Source organism: Calidris pugnax, unplaced genomic scaffold, assembly GCF_001431845.1.
Source record: "Calidris pugnax isolate Ruff unplaced genomic scaffold, ASM143184v1 scaffold103, whole genome shotgun sequence".
Taxonomy (NCBI): Eukaryota; Metazoa; Chordata; class Aves; order Charadriiformes; family Scolopacidae; genus Calidris; species Calidris pugnax.
In genome coordinates, this window is record NW_015090990.1 from 14,694,224 (window position 1) to 14,717,097 (window position 22,874).

A 22,874-nucleotide genomic window follows, 5' to 3' on the forward strand; every position below is an offset into this window, starting at 1 on the left:
AAAATGCATCACTGAAAACTGTTGACTCAAGCCAACTCTCATATCAAAAATACATGTTCCTGAAACACAAGCCATTACATACTACATAGCAGTAAGAAGAGAGGACAGGGCAGGACAGTTGTGAAAGCCAGTGTAATGTCAATGAAGACATGTTGATTTTTATCAGCTGGGCCAACATCTACTGCACAGGAGCTGAAAACCACCAATGAAATAGGTACATTGTTCTCTAACACTATTTATGGTTCCTGGTGAAGCCAGTAAACGCAGAAACCTGTTATGCTGGGTTATTACAATGGAACATCTGAGACACTTTAAAGAGTCTGACGTGGCATCAATTACCTTCAATAGGTCAGTGAAGCTATAAGGTGAATGGTAGTTTCCATCATTTACAAGCTGGTGAAGTTACTTGGTTGATGAGGTCAGAAAAGGATCTGCAAACACGTTCAGCTGTAGTGAAGAACTCCTGCTGCAAAGCAGACTGTTGAGCTGAAAAGTAGAACAGATTTAAAGTCTTTCAGAGCATTCGTATGCTGCCAGAGCCCTGAAAAACTCTTTATAAATCTCTAATTTAAGATAACTCTAGAAACAGCAGCTTTTTCTGTTGCTCTCTTCATTCCATCCTCATTATCAAAAGTGAGGCATCCTGAGTGTTGAACAAAGCTCTGCTGTGTAAGACCACTGATTACACAGGGATTTTGTACTGCTGGAATTCTGCCTGGGACTAGAGTCATAGTTACAGTGCCACAGAAGTAGCACCAGAAAAGACCTCCAGTGTCCTCATCAATGTGTTTGCACCTTAATTGACTGCTGAGACTGATTTTCTCTTATGCACTTTGACTCCTGTTTCAAATTAGTCCAACATTAGAGATTATATCCCACTTTACAGGAATGTGTTCTACCTTACAGTATGGAGCTGGAGTACTTCTACAATGGTGAAGGCAAGATTCTGAGTTTCCTCTGATTATGGGCAATATTATAGAGTAAACTGGATGAAGGTGAGAAGACATTGTCAAGATTACTGGGAGAACTTATACCTGGTTTGACTTGGAGAGACAATGCATCCTTCAGTTTCATCACTAGCTGCTGCAGTTCCACTTCCTCACTGACTTCTTTCTCATCGGGTGGTATCTGCACCACGGTGGGAGTAAGAACTGTATTCTTCATGATGCCACTGAGGGAGTTTTCTGTCAATTCAGGTGGATATGTTTGATTCTCTTCTGCTTTTTTATACTGTCCCATAAAAGGTCTGTCACTCTGCAGGGACACTGACTCCAGTGGGTCTTCTGAGAACGTAAAGTCTGCTGCAGTGGGAACCTCAGGTGTCTGTAAAAACTCCATTCTATTTGCAGAGTTGGGGGCATTCAAAGATTTCCTGTCTGTACGTGTTCTGGGACTAGGCCTCATTTGGGCAGGATTTAATCTACCCTGCACTCTCCTTTCCAGCAGCACATCTGGATTTCTTGGCATCATATTCTGACACTGTACAACAAGATGCTCTGATGACTGTAACATTGCCTACAATAGACAAAACACAGAAATTACATTGTGAGAATAAGTGACAATTTGGTTTGCTGGTATTACTAAAACAGGTAGAAAAACAAATTTTGGGTCATAATAATATTTTGTTTTTAATTTCTGGTGAACTAAACCAATTCTTTTCACAAATAAAAGATTTTCCTGCAATGAAATAAAACTTTGTGACTACGTTTGGACAAATCCATGTGACCATTTTTTCCACAATTCCAATCTGAAGACATTATATGCTTTAATGCCACTGAAATGTGGGAATAACAATGTTCCAAGAGTAAATTTGCAGGAAAATTATTCTAAAATAATTAAACTAAGGGAAAAAAATATGTGTATATTAAACACATATCGAACACCTCACACTTGTTAACATTTGAAATTTCAAAACTAGGTTGGTTGTCAGTGCCACAATTGTACTTAGAATTTTTCTAGACAGAATTATGATGGCAAATACCATCCACTGCATGAACGCCAAGTCTGATGTAACTGAGCTGACTGTACCTGCACGGGACACTTAACTGCATGTGTGCAGCCAGTCCTGTATGTTGTGGACAGGCTCATGTCACGGCACACACACAGGGTGGTAGGACAGGCCAGGACTGGACTCCATGTGCAAGTGAAATACATCTGACCAAGTGTGCACTGCAGATACGTCTGGCTTTTCCCTATGTTTGACCATCCCTGAAAAACACTCTAAAAGCAGCATTGCAGAAAATGCTACCTCAATGATGTAGGTGGAAAATATATATGTATATATAGGTATATACTGTGAAATAGGGGCCTTTTTAGAATCTCAGAGATACTTTACATGAACAAGAGTCAATGCAATTGAAAATAAATATTTTTTTTCTGTAAGAGGTGTGTGTTACATTGCAGAAACAAGACAGAAACTAGGAATGACAAATTATTATTTTATTTGTTCAATGCCAACACAGGATTAGAACTGCAATGCAGTATCTAATACTTCTCTTGGAAACCATATTCTTACTCTTACTGGAAGACCCTCTCATTATTTTCATTGCAGTAGTATCTAAACATCCAAGACATGGGTATCTGTGCTAGATGCTAAATGACAAGAAAAATCTTTGTTGCAAAGAGCCTATCTGCTTTCTCTGAAGAACCTTAAATGACCGAGCAGACAAGGCAAAGGTGCATGAAATATTAAGAAGAGTGCTGGTCTGCAGGAAAAGGAGTAGTTAGTGTTCAGTAATTGCCCATAGCTGTGAAGGTTCTCGGTGTATTTATCACTATACCTTTACATCTTGCTTCATTTGCTGCAGTTCCATTTGCAGGTTTTCATGGCTGGCTCTCAGGACCTGGAGCTTTGCCTCTATTTTGCAGCTTTTGTCTTCCTGGCAGTTCTGAAGAAATTGCATTTTGTCCCTCCACTCGTTGAACTGCTTCTTCATGTACCTGCCAGGGACACAGGAGGGTGGGAATTTTGCTAGATCACACACATGCAAATGTATGCAGTCATGGAAAAGAGCAAACATTGTAGTACAAACTTTCTCCTCCTGGTCAGTTCTGGAAATGTTTGTCAGCTTTGGGGTTACAGGTCAGTATTTCAGGAACTGGGCTATATCCATGGAATTATCAAGAACAGGAGTGTTCTAGATGAGGAAAGATATGAGCTGAGTGGAACTGTGGCCAGGTCTCAGCCTTGCATCTTGGGGTTTTACCTTTCCCACAAAGGGAGCTGCAACAGGAGAGACGTTGTAGCAGTTCCTCTGTCTAGAAGCAAACTACTTATGGCAACTCCCTGACCTGCAAAAGATACCCAAGGTATCCCCCTGGGCATCAAAGGAGTAAAAGCAGCCTCTACCCCTTTGAGTTTCTTCTTGCTCCTGGTATTCTATGCAGCTTGTCTGATGATACTCATAGTTTCTGCACAGGCCACTTGTCTTTGAAAAGAAACTGTGATTTTTGTAATGAGAAGTGCCACCCTTCCGTGCACACCAGAGAAGGTTTAGAAATTACCTACTCAGAGCACAGTATGACAAAAATACCACCCATATCGCTGTTCTAGAGTTGGAATTTCTCTAAGAAGCCAGTGCAGAAATAGTTTTGTCTTCCCCACAGCTGAGGTGAAGACAGATAGAAAAGCTTGTTAGCACTACAGTAATAAACCAACTGCTTCATATCACACAGATGAAATAGTTATCTCCCTTGCATAGTTACATCCAGAAGTTCATCTGATCCACTTTCTTATGGGTATGCACTGGCTTACAGGCAAGAGCCCCATCAGTTTCACTGGAATTATGCAAGATTTGTATGAATAGGACAGTAAGTCAGACCCTTTAAAATTATGATTAATATTACAGTGGTCCCTTATAAGAGCATTTAATGTGTCTTTACTGTAAAATGCTGACTACCTTCAACTAACTCCAAGCCCAGTTCTGTGAACAGGCACAAAAATGCTGAAAGTTCATTCACGAATAAGAACAAAGAGCTTCCTGTAACTAATGAGATTCATTAAACCACTTATATTATAAGCTCTGGGTCAGAGGCTGATGCAGTAAGTATTTCAGAAGCAGGCCTCCCAGATATCCTCTCAAGTATTGCTAATCTAAACAAAAGCTGAAGATCTTTGTCATATCTCTTTATTTTCCCACATAAGAACAGAGGGTGAGGCAAGAACACATACTTACAATGAAACTGCAATTGCTTTGCTCCAGTCTTGGAGTGCCCTTGTGTGAATTTGGAGCAACAATTGTACATTGACTTGTATGAATGAAACAAAAGAGGAACAGAGGGAATTGAACATACTGAAGGAAATAGAGTAGATTCAGGATCAAATTCTACGCTTCGCTGTAATTCCAGCTGTAATAAAAGAAATGCTGATAAAAGCAAACTAAAATGTTTTGCTTTGCCAGAAACTGTTTTCCAGTGATCTCCATTTATGATTTTTGTTGCTGAGTTTTTATAATTCATCCCCTTTTGACAGGATTTTTTTTAAAATCTCAAAACCTGTAAAGTATGGGAAAATCATCTGTCTTCTAGCTCTTCACTGGAGCAGCATTGCCCACCAGTCTTCAGTCATTGTACTACTGCATTTACCTACCTGTTCTCATTGTGAATGCTTTTGATGGATTCATGCATTTTTAACACATCTGCTTCAAAAGAGGCTATTGCCTATAATAAAAAAAAGAGAAAACTATGTGTTTATAACTTTTTCAGCAATAACATTTCATTTTCTATCCAATTTTTGCTATAAGAGGGCACGGTAAATTTGGGATTTAGTCTGTTTTACAGATTTACTAGTTAACTTTTTTATTTAACTGATTGCAATCAACTGGTGCATTAAAGTATTTCTAATGGCTATTAGAACGGACTGGAAAATTTACTCTATAGAACAAATTCTTTGTCCTATATGAAATCCTATGTGTATAAGAACCTGTTTTAAATTAGAATAAAAACCTCATTCCCTGGAATTTCTGCAAAATGGAATATTCTGATATCACATAAAATGGATATTCTCATGACTGTTTTGGGCCAAGGAGATTAAGAAACAGACTGGATGTAGAAGAGAGAAGAGAAACTCCTGGTCTTTGGATGAAAGTAGCAGTCTCTGGGCCATGCAGGGGACAGCAGTCAGGGAGACAAACGCTTTGCAGATAAGCTGCTTTAGAAGCACCGTATAAACTGGGTTGGAACCAGTGATGCCAGGAAATTATGAGACTAAGAGCTGGGTCCCCAGTATCTCCAAGCTCACAGATTCTATTAAAAGCTATCATTGGACTTACGGTCTGCACCTTTTTAGGCAATATTGAAATAATCTGCACTATAACATGTTGGAAATCAGTATAAAACTGCTCAAAAATAATTCTCAGTCCAGAGAGAAAATGAATGAGAGAGCAATGCATGTGACAGAATCTTACTACAGGGATCCAAATCATGCCTTGCTGTCTTCTAAAACAACAAATGCCAGCCAGAAAAATGACATGTTTAAGCAATGTCTGCCCACAACTTCTCCTGCAGATATGTGCTGGCTGGCACTGTATCTCAAGCTGTGCATCCATGTCCTAAAAGACAGGTCTTCCAAAGGGCAGTACAGGAGTAGCAGCCAAAGGAGAGACCTGACACACACGGGCTTGTTCTTAGTTACTGCACCCTTGGCTTCTGGGAAGAACAAGATGAGTGGATGACACAAATTGGTTTGAACACAACCCAGTGTTCCCTATATTCCGAGTATGTGCAGAGCTACCAACCTCTCAAATAAATATAGAAAGAAAAAACTGCTATGTAATTATTTTTATCCACACTGTCCTACTCACTCCTCTAGCATTGTTTCTATGCTGGCAACCTGGAAATGGATTAGTAGAGAGCTTTTATGCATGAGCTATTTTAGTTGGAGTGGACACTACTCTGGGTTTATCCTTAAGAAGGGCCCATTCTGTCCTCTTGCCATTGCCATGGTGACAAAAATGGCCTGAGCCTAATAAGAATTAAGTCATCCTTCCTTGACATTTGCTTGCAGTAGGAGGACATGATGGCATTTTTTACTGTCAGAATAGAGAGAGGACTCCAATCTCAGCCAGTCTTTAACATGCTATTCTAAGACAACTTGAAAAGAAAAAAAGTAACAGAGCAAATTTTCTTAGAAATGCTTCTGAAGGTTATGGAAGTCAAGGAGTTAGTCCTTAATCTTGGGAGGGTATCAAATTCAAGCTTCACTAAGTTCTCAGTTTCCACATTTTTTTCCACAAGTAAGGAATGAACAGAAAGGTGAAGCTGCCCATTACATTTTTTTTCCACTGGTAATTAATTAGAAGGCAATTAGATAGTTAACTTGGTAGTTTTTCCTCACAGTTTTAGTGCTATTACAGCTTCATGTTTTGCTCACCTGAGTTTTTGTCTTGCCTTGCTCTAGTGTCTTGCTGTTATTCTCACTCTTCTGCATTACAGCTCTGTTTTCAGATATGAACTTGGGTGAATCCGGGACAGGTCTGTCCCCTGAGAAAGACAGGTTTTCAGGGCCAGGAAGTGGGGAAGCACTGAGTTCTGCAGGGGGACTGTATACCAACAGAGAAATAATGAATAGAGAAAGGATCAAGCCTTACATGGTTTTGGTACCCAAAAAGATAAAACTAACGCACTACCAGTAGACAGACAGCTGTGCTACAGACTAAGCAAGAAGTATGGTTTAGCTGTGACTGCTGGCATATTTTGGCCGAAAGAATGAAATTCCTTAAAACAAGTTCCACTCTTTCAACAGAATCTCAACAACAGGTTCTTCTTTCCACCCATTTAGCATCAGTGCAATTTGCTGCTTCTCAGTTTTGCTTCCTTTAGCCAAGAGCTAAATACCATGGGAGTTTCAACTACAACAAGATAGCAAAGGGCCATATATCCTGCTGTTCAGTCCATTCTATGCTGGGAAAAGCCCAGATATCTATCAGACCCACAGTGACACCTGTAATGGCAACCCCAAATTCTCCTTTCTCTCATTGCTACCCAAGCATTAGGTAAGCAAAACCCTACAGAATTACAGTGAGATCTGGATTGCTCACAGAAGGATTAAAGGACATTCAAAATGAAGAAAGATTTTTTGTTGCTGAATACAAGTGGGCAGATATTAGCAAGGGAAAATGTTTTGCATTTCACCACATTCTAAAAAACAAACACTGAAATGACATTTTCTGAGAGAATCACTGTAACTATCATCCATTGGCCTTAGTGTCTATAACAATTGGTTTCTAATAGCAATGTACTTACCTAGCAGTGTAGCACAATCAAGTTTTATAAACAGGTTTTTCTCCTCCTTTGCACAATTTCAGTCTCACTGAATCCTCATATGAAAAGCATATGTGAGATGCAAGAATGTTGCTAGGTCCTTATACTACTTGGAAGAAATCTCATCCTTCATAAGTTTGCAGTCCTTATCTCATATAATCATTCCCTTTATTTTCTACACCTAAATATCAACCAAAATCTCAGAGCAAGGAAGGACGATCTACAGGGAAAATCACAACACAACCTCTAATGCTTATTATTCACAACTGGGATCAATGCAAATACAGTAATGAATTTACTCATTAACTAAAAGCACACAGAACGGACATGAATGATTTGGAATAGTGAGATCAGCTACTCACTATTGTGAGTAATCCCACAGGACTGCAATTTAGCAGGACTTGAGTAGAGCGACTGTCAGTGAATGCATGTGGGTCACATGTGGAAAGTATTTACAGTTAACTTCCAATGAATCTGTCACAGAGGAGGTGCTTAAAACCCCATGCAACTGTGACAAGTACTAAATATTTGCAATGCTTGACCCTAGCCTGAGCATAAGAAATGGCATGGAAAGAAAGAGATGACATAAGAAAGGGGGGAAGGAAGACACCAGCATGCTACATTTTATCAGACAACTGGTCATTAGGTTGTCAGCATGGTAATCATGGTTAAGCTACAGAACAATGTGCAGCAATTTTCCATTTATGCTTTCCATTTTTAATGGAAAAATCATGACATGGCGTCTGTCATAACAAAATCACTTACTCAAAGGACATAATCAAGCAGCCTGACATACTATTCAGAGATTATAAACTCATCAGAAACAGAAACCCACGGAGTATTTTTGTGAGTAGGAAAGTGGTTCTCTTCTGCTATTTCCAGAGCCCTCCTTCTCTGAGCCTCCTTTCTTCTGCAGCGCTCTTGAAACAGGTTGTTCCTGATGGTGCGGAGAAAGTGCTTTGCATTCGCCTTTGCTGACATCTATTGGAATAAGGGATAATAAAGAAGGGAGTGAAATTGCAAACAGGTGCTGCCCAGAAGTAGACACAGTCCAAGGCAAAGGCAAGACATAAGAAAGCAAAGGTCCACCTGTTCAACAACTGAAGCGTTAATGGCTGCTGCCTGAACCCTACAAGGGGAGCTGAGGTGGATGATGATGCAGAACCACAGGCAAGAAGTGGCTCCAATTCTGCTAGGTAAGTAAAACGCTCTGGACCAAATTCAGGCAGCCTGGAAATGCTTAACACAGGATTTTGGCAGGTGCAATGATTAAGTTCACAGTCACAACGATAATTCTGCCCAACCGATATCTAAGTTTTTCTGCTCAATGAGAAGAATCACCTTTATACTTGTAGGAAGTGTTAATTGATACACCCTTCTGTGCCTCACATGCTCCTCTTGTACAATACATTAAAAACCAGTCATTTGCCACAGAGGTGTCAGGCTCAGGTACAACAACTAAGCTCAGTAGCTCTATTATAGGAGGACATAAACCAATTCTGGCCCAGGAAGTGCCTGCTGCAGAACATGCTGACCGACTGAACAGGAAAACACAAAGAAAACATACAGCATGCCCCTTAGTCATTTCTCAACATGGTAATAACATTACCACAAGGTGTCAGCACCGTAAGGAATGAAAAATGTGCTGATCTTTCAAATCCCCACTCAGCAGCACACTCCTGATAAAGACAATGTGAATACTTATCCAGCCAAGGACAGTATCTGCTAAGAGTGGAAGGTATGGGAAAAGTGGCTTACTACTGATTTTAAGTTTCACACGAAGGATATAAAAATTGTATCTGTCATATCAAGTAACTTATGTTTTTAATTTTGGCCACAAAAATATTTACAGGTTAGTGTAAGAGTACACCTTCATAAAGGAAACCTAAGTCCAGTGATCCAGTTCAATATTGCAGCACCAATGTGGGAGAGCTCAATGTCAGGCAGTATAGGAGAGCAAGGGCATTTTATTTTAAAACAAAACTGATTTCACTCACTCATACACACTTACTCACAAGCACTAATATACATGTGTCCAAACAGTCTTGCCAGCATTCACACATCAAGGTGTATGTGTATACATACACATGGTACGGCCATGATGACTGGCATGGAGGACAAGAGATGTCAGTTCTCCTTAAGGTTCCTGGGTTCCTCTTAGCATATCGTGTGCTGGGTTTTGGACATGCCTTTAGCTCCTTTAGGAGCTGGCAATGATTATGATCTTTTTTCTCCTTATTTGGGTGTCATGTCTAGTTCTTTACTTTCAAGTCATCGTCTTTTGTGATGTCACCTTCAAATGGCAGTTTGTCCTTTGTTTCAGGCTACCTTTTGTTTTCCTGATTTGGTTATCCTGAGAAGCTGTGTGTGGAAGTGCTGTGATCTGGCTGACCAGCTAATCTAGGTTGCACCTTCTCCTGTCTTGATATATCCCTCTTGCCCGCCCTTCTGGTGCTTCCACATCCACACACTGCCAATCACTCCCCATTCACCAATTTTAATGTCTCTGTTAGAAATCTCTACATGAGGAGATTAGTTGCCACTTGGTTCTTCTACTTTCTCACAGATGGAGGATGAGGAAGAATAATTGGAGGAATATACATCTATCTGCTATTTTTAATGCAGATATTGAGCAGCCAGGTATAGTTTCTCACAGTGTTAGCAATAGGGTTTGCTTTGCAGAAAGACAGCAATGAAGTGGCTACAGTTCAATGTTCCCCCAGACAACGGGTGACTGCAAGAGCATTCTAACTTTCTTTAGTTTTGGTACAGACACTGACTACCCAGGTACCATTCACGTTAAGTGCAGGGTTTCAGGAAGAAGACCGTGAAGTACAGCTTACTAGGGGAACTTTGATGGGTACTTTTCAGCTCTTTTACTGGAATGGAAAAAGATACTGTTATATAGATCCAAACAGAAAATCATCTGTCTGCTGCTGTGTGCAAGATCTGGAATCTTCTGCTCAAAAGAGAGGTTGATCTTCCAAACACAAATTCCCAGTGTTTAACTTTGTCACTAGTGTGATGAAAGCACAAGTTGCCCCTGTAATGAAGCCCACGTAAGCAAGCTCAGTTGGGCCCCTGCTGCGTCTTTGTGCTGCAACCCTAACTGACAGAAACAAATGAATCCAAAAAGTTTACAATAAAGTGGAAAAGCTCTGAAATAAAGGAAATTTCATGAAGGAGTTTGTACAACTGTAGGATGAATTAATTTCTGAATAAGTCAGCAATGGGATTGGGGAAAGAAGCACTGGGATACACTGAGGGCTCTTTCTAGAGGTTTAAGGATGATCTGCAAATGGCAAACTGGCCATTAAACTCCTTGGGAAGAGGACTTGCACTACAACATTTCATGGCTCTATTCAGTTATTTCAGAACAAAACACTCCTTCTAAAGTTAGAAGCCCCAATTTTTCCTTTTCCTGAGTCACAATTCTCAGCTTAATAATGCTAATATGTTATGGCCATATGAGCCAGCAGTGTGCCCAGGTGGCCAAGAAGGCTAACAGCATCCTGGCCTGTATCAGGAATAGTGTGGCCAGCAGGACTAGGGGAGTGATCATGCCTCTGTACTCAGCACTGTTGAAGCCTCACCTTGAGTACTGTATTCAGTTCTGGGCGCCTCACTACAAGAAGGACATTGAAGTGCTGAAGCGTGTCCAGAGGAGAGCCACCAAGGGTTGGCTGAGGGGAGACCTCATTGCCCTCTACAACTACCTGAAAGGAGGTTGTAGAGAGGTGGGTGTTGGCCTCTTCTCCCAAAGGAATAATGACAGGACCAGAGGAAATGGTACAAAGTTGCGGCAGGGGAGGTTTAGATTAGATATTAGGAAGAATTACTTTACCAAGAGGGTGGTCATGCACTGGAACGGCCTGCCCAGGTGGTGGAGTCACCATCCCTGGAGGAATTTAAGAAACATGTAGATGTGGCACTTCAGGGCATGCTCTAGTGCCCGAGATTGTTGAGTTGGGTTTTGTTTTTTTGTTTTTGGGGTTTTTTGTGTGTGTGTATGGTTGGACTCGATGATCTCAAACGTCCCTTCCAACCATGAAGATTCTGTGATTCTGTGATTATGGCTATGACACACATAATTTCACAGCCAATGTAGTTCAAGAGTCTACTGCCTACTTGCCTACATGACGAACCTGAACAGGGAAATGAATCAGTACAATGGGACTCTACCTGTACACAGTGCTCCATAACAGGATGTGAACTCTTATGTGGTTTGCTGAGACGACCAGTGAAAAAGCAGACTTGGCAGAGGTCAAAATTGAGGCACTTCAGACAGCGATACCTGTGAGGGAAAACAGAAGGATTAAGTTACTTCCCCACAAGTAAGAGCTTGGTGCACGTGAGCTTGATTACTGGAAATCTAAATCCCTGTGTTCTGAAATGGAGAGAAGCACCTTTGTTAGAGTAACAACTTTCCTCAGCATTCTTGAATGCAAGAGTTATTTTGTCCAAATGACACTGGACTTCAGAACCCACTAATGATTTTGCTATTATTGATTTGTGGCATGAAAATTCAGTCCAAGGAAGAAAAAGTTGTTCTAGCACCATTTTTGAGAAAGCAGTTCCATCTTCATGTGCTTCTTATGCACCAGCTTATCTCTCTTTGCTGCTCTCATGGAACTGTAGTATCACTACATTATTGACATAGGATTTGTAGCTATGCAAAAAAATAAAAATGAAAAAACCTAAGCCTATAAGCCTACTATTATTGAGAAGAGAGTGAGAGTAATAGTAAAATGCTTTTCTGAGCATTCTGGTCAGTAGGTAATAGATAGTATTGTTTTTATACCATTAGGTTATTTTCTACCATTACTTAGACGAGTAAGATGCTAAGCTGGCTAACTTAACTAGCCAGTTAATACACCTGATTATGGGACAAAGTACTGAGACACACAGGTTTAATTGGCTTTACCACTGAACTGCCAGTTTACTTTCAATAAGACTCCGTAATCATGTCTGTGCTAGTGAACTAAAAAGAAGCAGGATGTAGGCTTGAGCACTAGCCAGTGACGGTTCTCTCTTTCCCTCTCTTACTTAAACTTACATCCAAAGTTTGTTGCTTAATACAGCAGTTAGAGCCTGTAAGGTACACAAATGTCCCAGTCTGAGGTAAAACAGAACCAACTTTCTGTTCAGTAATATTACATCTTAGCCAGGCCTCTTCTAACTCTCTGAAATTAACAGCATATTGTGGAGGAAACTGCTCATTCTCAGAGCAGTAAGACCAATGTTTGTACTTCATGCCAAGAAACAGTATGTAGAGGGGCTCTTGCTTATACTTATTGTTATAGCAACGAAGGTCAGCTAATTTCATCATTTGCCCTGTTGGAGGGTTGGAAATGGAAAAAAGTGTAGAGGGGTCCCACCTGTGGGGAGGAGGAGGCAGGACAGGTGACCCAAAACTGACCAAAAGGGCATTCCATCCCATCTGCCCCATGCTCAGTATAAGAGCCGAGGGATCAAAGGTTCAGCCCTCTTTCTTCAGTGGCTGACGTCCGAAGAGGACCCTTTCTGTTCATTTGCCTTTGATCCAGATATGGGTTTTCCTGACTCCAGAGCTGGAATCCAGTTCCCATCCATTGCTAAGTCCAGTCTGGGACTTCCCCAGTGCCTGTTGGTGACATCATCCTGGGAGCTTGACATGGTTTTGTATATATTGTATCTATTTCATTATTTACTTTTTGATTTTAATATTAATTTTCATTAAAGTAGTTTAGTTTTTTTTTTTCTAAACTAATAGATCTCTTTATCTCTTCGTCTCCTCTCTTTGGAGGAGGAGAAGGGCCATCTGTCATTCTGATTGGCCTATTCAGCCAAAACCACAACACCACAGAATCATAATAACTACTTATGTAGCTGCTATAGACTTCAATACTTACTGACGCACCTGAGGCCTGTAATGGGGAAAGTTTTGCAGACTCTACATCTAGCCTGGTGAGAAACCATTTCTGTGGCTGATAACCTGTAACATGTAGGGAGCCACAGAAGAACAGCAGGCTCCGATCTCAGCCAAGACAGGAATTTTTCTTCATCAATTGCTGACTTCAGAACCTGGAAAAAACACATCTCAAGTTCAACCATTTACATGAAAAGAACTGGTCTCATCTACAGTTACTAATAATTACTCTGATATTGAACCCTTCTAGCATAGATTTTCTATCCACGTAAAATGTTACTGGGTTTCAAAGGTTTTGGAATAAATGCAAGAGTCTTCAGTATTATTTTATTGAACATCTTTTCTATAGATATAAAACCTCCTGTACTGTGAGACTGACGAAAAGCCCTGCCCCTTAAAGGTAGATAGTGGTGGATGTTATTTGACGTTACACTTGCAATTTGGTAACATTCAAAATAATTTCCCAGGACATCATAATTTCACTCACCCCATGAAAACAGCTGTGAGTCGCCACTTCCAGACAAGACAGAGCACAGCTTTCTCCCACAATGGCTGGGATCTGCATCAGGAAGAAAGGCTCAGAAACACCTCAATAAAACACAGATGTTCCCATCATGCTCTGCTGAGATGGTGACAGCAGACAGATGGTGAAGCATCTATAGAAATGCCTTTTTACATACTGTTCTGAAGAAAGCCTTCATATTCATACCATCAATACGCAATTTCATAGTTCAGTATGTGTCAGAATGATTTGCTTCCAGCTCACTTACTGAAATGGATCAATATACTATGTTGCTATACTAGAATTGTGAAAAACACTGGGTTTGAACCTCAGGAGTCATTTTCAGATCCCATTTTCAGTGCCAGTACAGCTGGAAATACCTGTATGCTAAGGCATTTTTCTGCAATTGCAAGCTCTTCTAGTGAGTACAGACGTCTGAAGTTTGGTTGATGAAATGTATCAACCATGTATTTTTTTCTCCTAGATTAGGATAGTCCTACAGGATCTGTTTTGTAACAGCACTGTGGTGGCATTACCTGATTTAAGTCTGTTAGTAGGCTTCTCAGGGCACTACGGGTCATCAAGGCCACCTTTCCATCAGGGACAGCATAAAATTGGAAGAAAGCTGCAAACAACCAGAGGAAAGAAACTGGAATCCTGGCAGAGCCTGAAGTGTCTTCTAGCTAGTTATTCTCAAACTGTCTACATGACGATCGCAGCCTACCAAATAAACCCCTCAAGGAAGTTCCCCCCTTTATTGCTTATCTGACAGGCACTCGGTGACTGCTGTGACAATACTTTCTTCCTATAGGCAGGGGAAAGAGAAGGAGAAATTACAGCAATTCCTTATTCCTGGCAGACAGGACAAGTAAGGATAAAGGAAACAATGAGCTAATTTTCATGTCTGTAAGAAAAATATTTGTAATTGTAAAAATTGTAATTTGGAAGGAAATACACAATATGCAGTAGGAGATCATGAGGCAAATTGTCACTTGTGGTCCATTTGTTCTCCATTTTGAGCATTTGATTCAGGCAGAAACCTTTGTGCTGCAGGTTGCACTGGGATACCTTTATCTGTCATACTTAGTTATTCAAGCATTTTTGTCTAATGTTAAATGGCCTCTAAAAGCTTCATGGACCAAATCTGTAAAGTTGTTGTGTAATTTAAGACTAGGGGTTTTCTGTTGTTTTCTGCTAGGCAAATGGAACTCATCCTTCATTTTTAAGCTCTATCTGTCTTAAAAGATAGCTATGGACATTGATGGAAAAGTATTCTTCTGCATCAGCCTTTCTCTACAACTAAGCAGTCAACATAATTTCCTTTTTGCATGGCAGAATTGTATTTAAAGTAACAAAAATTACAATGGAGATTTTTCTCAATGTCCAGTATTTCAGGCAGTGTATAAAATTATATATTTCCCACCTCTGTATTTAGCCAGTAGAGTGTCTCCTGAAAGGGCAATTAGGGCAGCTGCAGCAGATCTAGTTTTGATATAACCTGTTCCGGATCTAGAAAAATAAAAAAAAGTTACACTCACTGAGAATATAAAAACTGCAATCTCTAAAGAAAAAAATATTGCTATGTTGGAAGACAATTTCAAAACTCATATCTTTTTATATGTATATAGCTGATGTCGCATTTTAGTGATATTTTATGTCTAGGACCCTTTGTCCCTGAACATAACTACAGAGTTAACTGTTCAAGATAGCATGCAATCATAAAACAAAACCACAGCACCTGCTTCAAAAACTTTACATTCCAAGTAAAATATAATTTTACATTTGCAGTAAATGTCTGAAAGAAATTCTGCTCTTCATTTGTGAAAAGCTTTCCCAAAATTGAAAGAGAAAGCAGGATTACAATCTAATTTTTGTATTATATCATCAGGCAGCTTCACTGTGGCCCCAGACCTGCATTAAACTTCTCTTGGGCTGATTCCCTTCAATTTCACTGCAACTCAACTTAATCAAAAGGATATAGGAGCAGGACTTCAGTTTTGACCATTAGATCATAAAGAATGTAGTTTAATTCAGAACCCAAACTTGCAACATAGGTATCTAATGAAAAAACATTTCTCTATGTGAAGACAAAGCAGACATGAATTGGAAACCATAAATCAGGAAATACTGCAATTCTATATTGAAGATACCACTTTTGCAAAGATGAGTTGTGCTTCAGAATATCATTACATAAAATTGTCTTCAAGAATCTTTAGGTAAATTGCATTTTTACAGAGCATACTGCATAAAGCTGCAATATAGTCCCTAAAGTATGACCTGCATGGGAAATTGTTGGTCAAAAGTTTCTAGAATTTATATATTTAGTTTTTCCAGAACTTTCATAGAAAAAAGTCCATGATTAAAACTAAAGTATACAATCAATGGTTGTTATGGTGGTTTATGTAAGCTTATTAAGTAAGCTACCATACAAAAATGGAAAATCCCTTATGTGCTCTTGCCATTGAATAATTTCCAGTGTTGATAGTGGAGAACAGCACTCTACAGAGAAAACAGGATTAGGAGAAAACTATAAGAAGCTTTTTATATACTAGATATGTGGCAAGAAACTTGTGAAATTTTTTTCAAAAGAAATTACAGCAGAAAAAAATGACACACTGTCCTAAGAAAACAGAAAAAAAAGAGCTAGATAGTATTGTTAAGAAGATTCTTCTAAATGGTTTCCCTATACTGCAAACAAATTACAAATATTCTTGATATTTCTAGCTTTGTTTTGTAATACACCAGTTCATTCTTAGCCTTAACTGATTTTTTTAAATACAAAAAATAAATAACACGGGACCTTAAGCAGTAGTGATCATATAATGAATGAATAGTGATTCAATAAAAAGTCCAGAATCTCACTTCTCACTTACTTTCAGCAAAAAACTTTGCTCTGATGTAAAGGGAATACAATTCACCTGTGGTGAATAAATTGTACAATGAACTCAGCCCTTGTCTTTTAAATCTGGTACAATGACAAACCAATCCTGCCCTTAGTGAATGAATTCACTATTCACAAACAATACATGAGGAAAGTAAACTTTATGAGCTGTTTCCTTATTAATTCCAGAAATTATTTGCTATTCACAGGAGGTAGCAGATCAGCTTTGTTTTAAGACAGTAGATTTGTTTTATAATTGGTTGATAAACTTCTGATGAAAATTGACTGGCCTATTCTTGACCTGTGCACGTGTACTGTCTTTCAAAGGCAAATACGGATTCTTTTTCAGGAGCGTATCAAAATATCTTGGCAGTCAAAAGAAGAGTGATTCTCTGTAAAGCTGTTCACAGAAAAAGTTAGCATGGACTGGCAGACATCTAGACTTCCAGATAATTTTGGAAACATTTGACCACTGTTTGTCTGATAAAGTTTTGTGCCTCATACTCCTATAGCTGAACTAATCCCATTGTGTATCCCAAGTAAAAGACCATCAAAACAGGAGGTTTTCATACAGAAATGGTTCAAGAGTAGAAACAGACTTAGGGTAGCAATACTTCATGATGGATTTACATTTGTGCTTCCTCTCACCTGTCATACATGGCAACTAGCAGGCTCAATGTGAATTCAGTGGCTCTAGGATCTACCTGACCTGGTTTTTCCAATCTTGCCCTCTCAAACAGTTTCATCAGCATTCCAGAGATCTGTTGCACTTTCAGAGAAATCTGCTTTTCCCTCTGGCTGTGTTCACTTGATAGGATGTGCTGAATCAGAGAAACGTCAATCAAATCCACTGTGGGAAAATTAAGGGAGAAATGAATGAGGATCCCCTTTCCTTCAATGAATGGAAGCCTGACATTTTTAATTAGAAGTGCCTAGCTAAGACAAGTCTGTAAAACAAAGTCTAAAACAGTATGCAACACAAAAAGGAAATAATCTGGGAAAGGTCTTGCTGGGTTTATGGATGTAGCAAAACTCGTGAGGCTACAAAGATAGAACAGCTCAAATTAAATTCCCTGCATGTGATTTTGGGATAGATAGGAAGGGAAGAAAATAGCACTACTGCATCCAAATTATAGAGGAAAATGGCTTGATTAACTGCATCTAAATTATAGACCTAACTTTCATTCTACGTACAGATAGCATAAAAGTATGCATCATTAGTACTTCAGAAAAAAGCTCCCCAGGGACCGTGAAAACAATTTGTGCTTTGATGTAAGCTTTCTCCTCATGCACAAATCCATCGGCACTATGGCCAAGGAAGGGGCAAACAGGCTGTATTATAAATGTGCCATGGAATAACTAATACCCAGTGGGAAGAGAGAGCTAGGGCTTCTGAAAGGTCACATTCAGTGCTGCAGTGGCATGATCAATTAGGATTAACATTGGAAGAGAAAGATTATAGCAGATTGAAAGTTTGTAGATTGCTGAAGAAGCAGAGAACCTACAATATGTCATCTATGGTCTTTCCAGCACAGATGGGAAAATATCAGTGTGAGACACTGATGAATCTCAATCTGGAAACCCATCCGCAATTCTGGCCACCAATGTTCAAGGGGGAGTAGAGTAACTGGGATAGATGCTATGAGTGCCTAAAGGAGACATGGAGGACTAGGCAACGGAGCTAATGAAAACCAGTACCTGTGTGAGTTGGTACTTCCATGTTGTGGCACATAGCACCAGGCAGATTTACCACATCAGGGCTGAGATCAGACTAAATACATTGATAGAAGAGCATGCCCAAATGAAAAAATATGGCCAAGGCCAACAAACTAGTCATCTTTTCTGTGCTACCATTAAGACTTCATCTGCAATGTTGTGCACTTTCAGCAACAGATTGTTTCAGGTAGAAAATTCAAGATTTCCGTGCATTTTAGCTCAATATGGAATTTGCATCCAGTAAATAGCCAGGGGTTTTCTGGTCTATCATATTTTATTCTCACTAATACTTATACTATTAATAATACCATCTGTCAATGGATTTTATGTGAACCATGATAATTTCCAATAATTCAACTCCTAAGAAACACATCAGAATTTGACATTTAACAAGAATAATAATATACAGATAAAGATACATAATTGTCACTGATGTCTGCACAGAAGTGTTGCAGATCGTAATAATAATTTGATTCTCTCATGCCTTTAGAATTTTACTAATGTATTTTCACTGACATTCAAAAGAAGGGGGGAATCAATTTGTATATGATGTACTATCTAGCTCTTAAGTGTTCGTAATGCATTCTGAGATTCTCAGGTGGAAAATAAGAGAGAAAAGCAGCATAATAGCTCATGGTGACAGCAACACAACATTGTTAACAGATTCTTCCCCCTGCCAAAGCACAGGCTTCTCTTCAGATACTAACACTGGCACAGACTTTGTACAGAGCGTAGTTTTAGAGCTGTTCTGTAGACGGAGCTCTGAACATCATTGAAGGCCTCTGTGAAAGAAAACACACATTACAATAAAGTGGTTCATTAAAAAAAAATAATGGAAAGAAAGAAAAACAAATTCTTTAACTAAAAATCAAAATAACATTTGGATTTGATCAACCCCCACATTACTCTGAAGGAAAATTTTGAAAAAAAAATGAAAAAAATTAAAACATTTCCTTTTTTTTCTAATAGCTTTGTACGGAAAATGGTCTTTCTATGACCAGTGACAAGACAAGTTGTAAAAACAGTATTCAACATAGATAGCACACCTGTTTCATTGGGAATCAAGTCTATTCATGGACCAGAAAAAAGAATATGCACTGTGCACACTTTTAGCCAAGATCATAATGAAATAATATTTCTTCAGGCAAAACAGTTTTTGATTTGAGATGCTCTTCTACAAGGAACAGTGTGTCAGGCTGCACAGCAGGTTATTGTTTTGGATGCATATTGTTTCAAGCATTAAACACATTTTCTGTCAAGATCAACATCTGGGACTCTCACAGAAGAAGATAAGCAATTTACCAGAGCAACTGGCTTTTGACTTAGTAATCGCACTCAAGCTGCTTGACTAAATCCCATACCTTTACATGATTGCAGCTCATCCCTTTCACATCACTAAAGGATGTTTTCCTGGGTGGGAAGTAAGGGCTCTGAACAGGACCTACACCTGGTACTTTACACACATACCTAGAACTTCAGGACAAAAAAAGGCTTGTTCACAAAGCTTTAGAAACTAGAAAGGGATTTATCAGTTATCCTCCTGTCCTCAGAGACTCTTTTGCCCTGTACTTCAGAGAGGACGAGTGACTCGAGTTTATTAAAAGTCAAAGATAAGCAACGAATATATGTATAATTGAGTAGAAATAACTCACAAAACTCTCTACCTGTTTAGTCTGGCAATCAGCTGTGTGCAATAGTTTCCCACAAATTTACCAGACTAATGTTAATAGTCAGCAAATTACGGGCTCTGCTGGTTCACAGATGCTGCCTAATATATAGAAATAAGCCAATATCTGCTATACCATCTGTTTAGTCCTGCTCTTGTCATACTATGTTTTGTGATATTATTTGAAGATGTAGTGTAGCATGTCACACAATGTGAGAAATGAGCTTTGATTTCCATGCATCATCAGTTCTCTTTCTTCAGTAAACTGATCCAAAGCTCTTTTGAAAGTAACAGAAAGACTCCCACAGTTTTCAGTAGGCTATGGATTAAATTCCAAATGCTTATTTTCAAATACAAATGCTAGAAACATAAACACAATCCAACTCAAACACCTTCCATGTGCAAGATGACTTTCTAAGTGAAGGCAATCTGTTTTAGTAGCCATCTGCTACTCACTTCAAGTCCATCCTTACAGACAAAATGTCGCCTCAAAGTAGGGCATTTTGTGCCTGTTAAGCAATAGTTTCAGAATTAACTTGCACACAAGGGAAACAGCAGACAAAGGAAAAAAAGCCCAAATACAATACAAAATATTTTAGGATTATTATTTATGAGATGCCATTTAGGGTCGCTAAACTCTTTCATTTCTCATAGGAATAAAGCTTCCTCTTTGGACAGAAAACCAGCATGTAATCATTCTGCAATTGGTCAAATTTCACCTCAAGACTCATAAATGCCCTTTCTTGAGAAGGTGACAAAGGAATTCCTACACATATAGAAAAGAGTGCATTGTTTTCTGGTGACATCAGCTCATTACCTGCTAGTCCTGCATTTTGTGCTACTTCTTACGTAGCAGATGAAGTACCCACTAAGATTTTATACTCAGGCAGCGTATGGCCATCCTTCATGCCTATTCTAGAATACGTGAAAAAAATGTATCCTATATTATAAATTAGGGAAAATAGCCCCTGTACACCTGACCATTCCATGAGCCAAGGTGATAATGGCAAGGAAGGTGCCAGGACAGAGCCAAAAATAAAGGTAGGACAGCACAGCTGTGTAATTTGTCATTTATGTGGGACAGCATGGAGATTGTGAAAGTGTCATGACTTCACTACAGTTAATTTGCTTCTGTCCAAACAGACACAGAATTGTTTCTTGAGAAAAACTGGGGGAAAAAAAGAAAAAAATCCTTACCCTGCAAGTCTGGATCCATTTAAGATGAACAGATGGCATTAGGCGTTCTATAACGAAACAAACCAAAGTGTAAAACCACATTTTCTAGACAGAGACATATCGACCCACTCATATCAAACCATTTAATCTGAACAATTTACTGGATGCATTTCAGAGAGGAACTTAAATAGAATTACATAAAACAACATAATAGTTCTGATGCCAAGTACAGAGAAACTCCAGAAAACTGCATGTTCTGTATGCTCTTGGATCAGGATAAAGTAGGAGTAACTCTAGTAACTGTAGAATTGTACCAGTATGAAAAGAGTCCCCAGAACAATTTCAAGTACAGCAAATGGGATCTTTCAGTATTGAAGAGTCCAGCGTTTACGTACAGGATTACTACACAGTCTGTAGTATATAATTTCAGGTCAGAGAGGGCAGATTTTTACACCAGACTTGTCCCAAGATTCATTGATTGCAATTGCTCACGAGTCTATTTTCTAAAATTTTCAAATTGAACTAAAATTTTCAGCTAAGCTGAATATATATATCTTGAGCTAAGAAGAAAGGGAAAAAGGAAGCATAACCAAATAAATAAAATAAATTAAATCTGAACTTACCAAAACTTTCAGTTTATTACATTTTTCCAGTGAGACTCATTGACCATTTGTTATAAATGTGACAGGATATTGGCCAATTATGAAGCATAAATATTCAATGATCTATAATTATTGAGTCTACCATAAATGTGATGGTGAAAGCTGCAAGTTTGTGTTCCACTCTCTAAAGAACCTATAAATATTTTAAATTATGGGATATAGACTTGTTTTAATAACTTCTTCATTAAAGACTACAATGCCACCCTGGGCATTGGACTGGACTCAACCCTGGCTTCTGCAGTTCTGCCCAACATTTACATAGGCATGTAAAGTTGCTTATACAATTACTCCTAAAACGGGTGCAGCAGTATATGACTCTGCATAGCTTGACAGAAAAGTCAATGTAGGGAAATCAATGAAATCAGAAGATTCTAAGCAATCAATTAAACGTGTTTAGTGAAAGCTACGTGTTGCAACCTAAAAGATAGCCTTTCAAACACACAGCTTGCCACATGTTTTCCTCCTTTTTTTCTCTCCACCAAAGGTACATAAAATAAAGCAAGGGGATGAATAAAACACACAGGTTAAGCTCACTTAGATTAGAAGTCACTCAGTAGAATTTGCTCCCTCAAATAAGAATAGATCCACTGACGTTACTGAGTTATACAGCATGCATAATCTATTAGCACTTGATACTTACTATAAGATGACAAGCTCTCTATCCAGCACAGTGCAATGTCTAACCTTTAAATTACCCATATGGAATAAGCATGCTATACTCTTGTACAAGGGTACTCACGGTCCCAAAGTTAAGTATGGTTTATGTGTTTTACCAAACTGGCTGTCATTGTGCAACACCATAACATCACATCCATGAATCCTCCCTCCAAAAAGATATGAGAGGCATTATTAACATATGTACAGTCTACATTATTATGTACAAAACTCTATGGAGAGTATAGATCTCAGCTGCAGAAGAAGTGCTTGAGTTAAGTGAGCAGAATCTACTTCAGTGCTAACACATCTACTCTATAATGAACATCATATGAAAGCAGAAGTGGCACCTGCCTGCCAAAATGTCAAATCTGAACTAATTCAGCTCATTGATACACTATTTCAGTCAGTGTGTTGTATTTCAGCACATGTGCCCTGTATTAATAATT

At 39.0% G+C, this 22,874-nt stretch overlaps 1 protein-coding gene across 1 annotated transcript; it reads right to left on the bottom strand.

Moving 5' to 3' along the window:
• Nucleotides 1–341: 341 nt before the first annotated feature.
• DYTN (dystrotelin) lies at nt 342–21,149 on the bottom strand. The gene is given in 15 exon segments (XM_014954147.1): nt 342–395; nt 398–486; nt 1,035–1,515; nt 2,781–2,940; nt 4,589–4,659; nt 6,371–6,539; nt 8,096–8,241; nt 11,443–11,554; nt 13,160–13,323; nt 13,656–13,727; nt 14,207–14,295; nt 15,094–15,179; nt 17,200–17,401; nt 18,975–19,049; nt 21,131–21,149. Coding segments are annotated over 15 exon segments (1,989 nt in total).
• Nucleotides 21,150–22,874: the final 1,725 nt, after the last annotated feature.